The 6,237-nt window shown below is 64.7% G+C and overlaps 4 protein-coding genes across 4 annotated transcripts; 1 reads left to right on the top strand and 3 right to left on the bottom strand.

Annotated features, from left to right (window-relative positions):
• Window positions 1–1,027, bottom strand: ENH_00075390 (MORN repeat-containing protein, putative; the record flags this gene model as incomplete). Its single annotated transcript, XM_013577662.1, has 2 exons — window positions 1–84; window positions 144–1,027. Coding segments are annotated over 2 exons (968 nt in total), but the record flags the coding sequence as incomplete, so codon positions are not given.
• A 308-nt stretch (window positions 1,028–1,335) lies between these two features.
• Window positions 1,336–2,431, bottom strand: ENH_00075380 (hypothetical protein; the record flags this gene model as incomplete). The annotated part of the gene is made up of 3 exons (XM_013577661.1): window positions 1,336–1,688; window positions 1,891–2,015; window positions 2,151–2,431. 3 exons carry the CDS (start codon window positions 2,429–2,431, stop codon window positions 1,336–1,338), a joined length of 759 nt encoding a protein of 252 aa, XP_013433115.1.
• A 177-nt stretch (window positions 2,432–2,608) lies between these two features.
• On the top strand, window positions 2,609–3,514 carry ENH_00075370 (hypothetical protein, conserved; the record flags this gene model as incomplete). Its single annotated transcript, XM_013577660.1, has 1 exon — window positions 2,609–3,514. The coding sequence occupies one exon, from the start codon at window positions 2,609–2,611 to the stop codon at window positions 3,512–3,514; it is 906 nt and encodes a 301-aa protein (XP_013433114.1).
• Window positions 3,515–4,414: 900 nt separating this feature from the next.
• ENH_00075360 (mitochondrial carrier family protein, putative) lies at window positions 4,415–6,055 on the bottom strand (the record flags this gene model as incomplete). The annotated part of the gene is made up of 1 exon (XM_013577659.1): window positions 4,415–6,055. The coding sequence occupies one exon, from the start codon at window positions 6,053–6,055 to the stop codon at window positions 4,415–4,417; it is 1,641 nt and encodes a 546-aa protein (XP_013433113.1).
• Between the last annotated feature and the right edge of the window lie 182 nt (window positions 6,056–6,237).

Raw genomic sequence — 6,237 nt, 5'->3', positions numbered from 1 at the left:
GCCTGGCCTCCCCGCTGCGGGCTGTGAACTTCCCGACTCCGTGCTGCTTCCCGCCCCTCCACCTCCCCTCGAAAGTCCTTCCATCTGTCCAAAAAAAGGTCCCAAATCCTTCTTTTTTGTCATTAAAATACTCCCCAACATACCTTCTCCCATCCGGCCAAGTAAAAGCCCCAAAGCCTTGCATGCGGTTGGCCCGCCACTGCCCCCTGTAACTCCGCCCATCAGCCCACACATATCGGCCTTGGCCTTCTATGGCATTTCCCTTGAAGTCTCCGCAATATCTGGAGCCTTCTGGCCAAGTGAAAGTCCCTTTTCCCTCCTTCTTGCCCTCCTTGTAAGTCCCCTCGAAGTGCGACCCGTCCGCCCATCGCTCGCGAGCGACGCCGTGCTTCTTGTCCGCCTTCCACCCCCCCCTGTACTCGCTCCCGTCCGAGTGTCTGTACACTCCAAACCCCTCAGCTTTGTCTCCGCGCCACTCCCCGTCGTAGAAGTCCCCGTCGGCATGTGTAAAGACACCGTGGCCTTCGGCGCAGCCGAAGGCCCACTCGCCCACGTAGCGGGCCCCGTCGGGCCACTCTTGCACGCCGTAGCCGTGCTTGAGGCTGCCGAGCCACTGGCCCGCGTAAGTCACTCCATTTGCTAATGTTATTGCGGGGCGCGCCACCAGCTGCTGCTGCTGCTGCTGCTGCTGCGCTGCTGCTGCTGCGGAGGATTCGGATGGGCCAAGAACCAGCTCCTCATGAGCCAAACTCGCTGCTGCAGCGCCTGCTGCAGCCGAGGGAGCGGGGGAGCCGTTGCTGCTGCTGCCGCGGGAGGCTCCTGCTGCTGCTGCTGCTGCTGCTGCTGCTGCTGCTGCTGCTGGGGAGGAGGCGGGGATGGGCTCTGCTGCTGCTGCTGCGGAAGAGGAGGGGGCGGGAGAGGCCTCCTCCTCCTTGAGGGAAGCAGCAGCTGCTGCTGCTGCTGCTGCTGCTGCAGGAGGAGGCTCCTCCGGGCGCTTCGCCCGGGACTTGCTCTTGCACGCACCCATCCTCAAGCCTCCCCGCCCCTGCTGCTGCTGCTGCTGCTGCTGCTGCTGCTGCTGCTGCTATTGTTGCTGCTGCTGCTATTGTTTTCTATTGAGTTCTATTGTGTGTGGCGAGTGCCCATGGGAAGGGTCCCACCCAACAAGGCAGCAACTGCTCTCCCCGTCTCTCCTCCCCCTCCTGCTGCTGCTGCTGCTGCTGCTGCTGCTGCTGCTGCTGTTGTTGTCTGTGCGCCGCACGCTGCAGCAGCTGCAGCAGCAGCAGCAGCTAGCGACCGCAACACAGCAGGCTGGCTGGCGACAAACCAACCAATTCAATGCCACACTGTTTGCTGCTGCTGCTGCTGTGCTGCTGCTGCTGCTGCTGCTGCTGCTGATGCTGCTGGTCTGCTGCTGCCGCTGCCAAGGCGGCCTAGAGCAGACAGCCGAATAACCTGCCGGACCCTGCGGCTGCTGCGGCGGCTGCTGCTGCTGCTGCTGCTGCGGCTCCAGCTGCTGCTGCTGCGGCGGCGGCGGCCGCGGAGGCGGCGGCAGCTGCTGCGGCTGCGCACGCGATCGAACGCCCCCAGCAACTCCCCAACTGCTGCTGCTGCTGCTGCTGCTGCTGCAGACCCTGCTGCTGCTGCAACCAACCAATTAGTCCCAAAAGGCCCCTCTTTTTTAAATCCTATTCAAAAATAAAACACAAAAACTCCAAACGCAACGTCTGCTGCTGCTGCCCCCGACGCACCGCCGCTGCGCCGCCGCTGCAGCAGCCGCTGCTGCAGTCTTAGTGCGCTGCTGCTGCTGCTGCAGCAGACCAAACTCCCCCAACTTCTCCACTCCCTACTCCCAAGGGACACCAATTCTTCCTTTTTAAACTTTCAAACCTCCCATTAATTTGTTTTGCAGCTGCGCAGCAGCCGCCGACCCAAACGCAGCAGCAGCAACCCTCGCAGAAGCACCCGAAGCAGCAGCAGCTGCTGCTGCAGCAGCAGCAGCAGCAGCAGCAGCCCTGCGCCACCCACCGCCCGTCGACCCTCCTCTCCCAGCTCCAGCAGCAGCAGATCAACTCCCTTCATAAACCCTCAACTCCTTCCCTTTTTTGCTTCTCTTTGACTCGCAGCAGCTTTTCCAGCGTCCCCCAAACCGCGCTTCTCCCCGGCTGCTGCTGCTGCTGCTCCTGCTGCTGCTGCTGCTCCTGCTGCTGCTGCTGCAGCGAGTGCTCCCGCTCCCGCAGAAGGACAAAAGGAACTCAAAACCCCCGCGCTGCTGCTTGCTGCGCTCAACTGCAGAAACCGCCCTCACCCTAACCACTGGCTCCAAACCCTGCAGCTGCTGCTGCTGCTGCAGCTGCTGCTGCTGCTGCAGCAGCTGCAGCAGCTGCAGCAGCTCTGCATCGAGCCACGTAAGACACAGACAGCCTTCCATCGGCTCCCTTTGCTGCAGAAACTGCAGCAGCACCAGCTGCCCAGCTGCAGCTCCTACAGCGCAGCTGCTGCAAAAGAAGCAGCAGCAGCAGCAGCAGCAGCAGCAGCAGCAGCAGCAGGTGCTTCGGAGCCGTGGCCGGGGACTTGAAGTCTCGCGGCAGTAGCTTCGCCGGGCAATATGGTCTGCTGCTGGCTGACCGGGCCCTTGCTGCTGCTGCTGCTGCTGCTGCAGCAAGCAGCAGCAGTGCCCTCGTCGGGCCCAGTGCCCGTGGCGCGGGTGGACGGCCTGCAGCAGCAGCAGCAGCAGCAGCTGCAGCAGCTGCAGCAGCTGCAGCAGCAGCAGCGCCGGGGGGCCTCCCCCGCTGCAGCCCAGGCTGGGGCCCGGCGGCGGGGGCCCCCCGGGTCCCCGCGGGGGGCCCCCTTCAAGGGGGGCCCCCCCTTCAAGGGGGGGCCCCCCACCCGCGGGGGGGCCCCCCGGGGGGGCCCCCCAGCCGAACTCGAGGGCCCCGGACCCGAGGGCCTCGTGGCCCGCATTATGGCCCAAGTGCCGCTGCTGTGGGCCTCGCAGTGGAGGCCTTTGCTGCTGGCAGCAGCAGAGCAGCCGCGAGCAGCAAGAGCAGCAGCACACCGCGAGTTTGCTGCTGCAGTTGAGAGCTACTGCAGGCAGCAGCTGGAAGCAGCAGGCCTTGCGGAGCATGCAGCAGCAGAAGAGGCCCTTGCTGCTGCTGCCAGGGTCCTCAGCGACGGGGCCCTCATCATGCTGTCCCTGGGGGGCCCCCTCAGCAGCAGCAGCAGCAGCAGCAGCAGCAGCAGCAGCAGCAGCAGCAGCGGGGACTTGCTGCAGAAGGAGGCGCCCGCGCCGCAGCCCACGATGTACGACGACCCTGTGGGGCCTGCTGCTGCTGCTGCTGCAGCAGAAGACAGGGAGAGGCAGCAGCAGCAGCGCATGCAGCAGCTGCTGCTGCCGCCGCTGGGCCTCTGGGGAGCAGCAGATGCTGCCAGGTGGCGCCAAGACTTTGCCCTGCGGCAGATGCTGCAGCAGCAGCAGCAGCAGCAGCAGCTGGGGTGGGCGAACTCCCCGTAGAAGAGGGAAGTACGAAGGTAGAACAGCAGCAGCAGCAGCAGCAGCAGCAAGAGCTGCTGCTGCTGCAGGTGCTGCTGCTGCAGCGTCACAGCCAATGCGCAGCGACAGAGGCACCCACGCCGGCTTTCCTGTGTGCGTCCCTGGCTGCTGCAGCAGCAGCAGTGCTGCTGCTGCAGCTGCTGCAGCAGCAGCAGCAGTGCTGCTGCTGCTGCTTTGCCGGGGCCAGGCCGGGGGTCGATTTGAGGCTGCAGTGCCTCGACTTTATTACATTCAGGTGTTTAATCTTTCACTTTGCTGCAACAGCCAGCTAGCTAGCTAGCTAGCTGGCTAGCTGGCTAGCTAGCTAGCTAGCTAAGTAGCTAGCTAAGCCATTCATTAGCCGCTCAGTTAGCTAGCTATTGCCCAGCTAGCCTTCTAACTAGCAGCTAGCTAGTCGGGGGGTGCGGGGGGAGGGTTGATGGCCTAGCTAGCCAGCTAGCCAGCTAGCCAGCTAGCCAGAAGCTTGGCTAGCTGGGAGGCTAGTGGCCTAGTTGGCTAGCTAGGCGGCCAGTGGCCTAGCCAGCTAACTAGCTAGGTCCTAGCTAGCCAGCTAGCTGTGTAGGCTGTGCATGACTGCGGCTAGCTAGCTAGCTAGCTACCTAGCTAGCTACCTAGCTAGCTAGCTGCTGTGTCTCAGCTAGCTGGCTGGCCAGCTTGGTGGCCAGCTAGCTAGTCGGATGGCTAGCTGGCTAGCTAGCTAGCTACCTATCTACCTAGCTAGGCAGCTGCCTACCTAGCCGCTTGGCTAACCAGCTAGCTAGCTAGCTAGCTAGCCGGCCAGTTAATCGGCTGGCTACCTAGCTAGCTAGCTAGCCAGCTAGCCAGCTAACTTGTTGGCTAGCTAGCTATCTAGCTGGCTAGCTAGCCAGGCAGCTTGGGCGTTGGCCGTTGACAGAAAGGACTAAGGCGCGCTACGTAAAGAGTCAAGAGCACATTGCTGCTGCTGCAGCAGCCCGTTGCTGCTGCTGCAGCAGCCCGTTGCTGCTGCTGCTGCTGCAGCTCGCCGCTGCCGCAGCAGCAGCAGCAGCAGCAGCAGGTATTGGCCGCGGCGCGCTGCGCTGCTGCAGCAGCGCGCCGCGTGTGCAGCTCGTAGCTGCCCCTAAATGCCTGCCGCTGCTGCTGCAGCAGCAGCAGCAGCAGCAGGACCGCGCCGCCGCCGCCGCCGCCGCCGCCGCCGCAGCAGCAGCAGCAGCAGCAGCAGCAGCAGCAGCTCAGGTCTGGTCCAGCAGCGAAGACCCCCAGAGGGCCTTCGTGGCCTCGTAAGTGGCCAGCAGCACAGCACAAGAGGGTACAATCTTCAGCAGCCGCGGCAGCAGCCCCACACTGAAGCCCCGCAGCCCCTGGGCCCCGTAGACTTCTGCTGCAGCAGCTCGGAGGCCCCACCAGAGGCCCTGGGGGCCCCCCCGGGGCCCCGGGCCCCGGGGGCCCCCCTGGGGGCCCCCCGGGGGGGTCTGGGGGCCGCCCCGGGGCGGGGGGCCCCCGGGGGGGGCCCCCCGGGGGCCCCATTTGGGCGGACTGGATGCGGGTCTTGAGGACGTCGAAGGGGTGGGTGAGGACGCAAGCAACTGCTGCTGAAGAGGCCCCCGAGAGGAAGGGAATGAGGGCCCTGTCCCTGAACTCCTGCGCCGTGCTGCTGCTGCTGCTGCTGCTGCTGCTGCTGCTGCTGCTGCTGCTGCTGCTGAAGAGGCGGGAGAGGGCCTCGGAAGTGGCAGCAGTGAGGGGCCAGTAGAAAGCAGAAAAAGGCGCGTCGCGAATTACTGTGGGAAGGACTCCTTTGAAGAGGCCCCCGAGGCCCTCGGCCTTGAGGGTTTGCTGCAGCAGCGCGAGCGCCGCGCTGCGGGGCCCCCTCCTGCTGCTGCTGCTGCTGCTGCTGCTGCTGCTGCTGCTGCTGCTGCAGGGGGGGGGGGCGCAGCAGCGGGCCTGCAGCTGCGTGCGGACCAGCTCCACGGGGGCCGTGCAGACCACTGCTGCAGTGCGAGCAGCAACGCCAGCAGCAGCAGCAGAACCCTCGGGGTCTCTTCTTTCGAAAAGAGAAAAAAAAATAATATTTGAAGGAACTAAAACGCAAATGGCGGGGCCCACTCCTCTCCAGAACACCAGGGGCCCCTTCGCGCGGTACAGGCTCACCGCCACCTTCACGCTGCTGCTCCTGCTGCTGCTGCTGCTGCTGCTGCTGCTGCTGCTGCTGCTGGGGGCCCCGCTGCTGCTGCTGCTGCTGCTGCTGCTCGCTGCGGCGGCGGCGCGCAGCTCCCGCCAGGGCGCTGCAGCCGCGGCTGCGGCGTTGAACCGCCACGCGGCAGCAGCGGGAGCGGCAGCAGCAGCGGGAGCAGCAGCAGCAGCAGGAGCAGCAGCAGCAGCAGCAGGAGCAGCAGCAGCAGCAGCAGGAGCAGCAGCAACGGAAGTGTACTGCCAGTAATTCTTCACAACATCAAAAGGCGTGCAAAGCAAAGCGACAAGAGAGCCGCTGACGGCGCTGCTGAGGCACACCTGCTGGATGTCCATCGTAGCAGCAGCAGCAGCAGCAGCAGCAGCAGCACAAGCAGCAGCAGCAGCAGCAAGCTCCTGCTGCTGCCGGCAGTGCAGCTCCAGCGGGAGCTAAATCGTGCGTCCAAAGGACACCTCTTCGCTGCTGCTGCTGCTGCTGCTGCTGCTGCTGGTGACCAGATGGCTGCTGCTGCAACAAG

Source organism: Eimeria necatrix, genomic scaffold, assembly GCF_000499385.1.
Source record: "Eimeria necatrix Houghton genomic scaffold, Enh_scaff775, whole genome shotgun sequence".
NCBI lineage: Eukaryota > Apicomplexa > Conoidasida > Eucoccidiorida > Eimeriidae > Eimeria > Eimeria necatrix.
The sequence above is the reverse complement of the archived record's forward strand: the minus strand, read 5'-3'. Positions and strand labels throughout refer to the sequence as shown.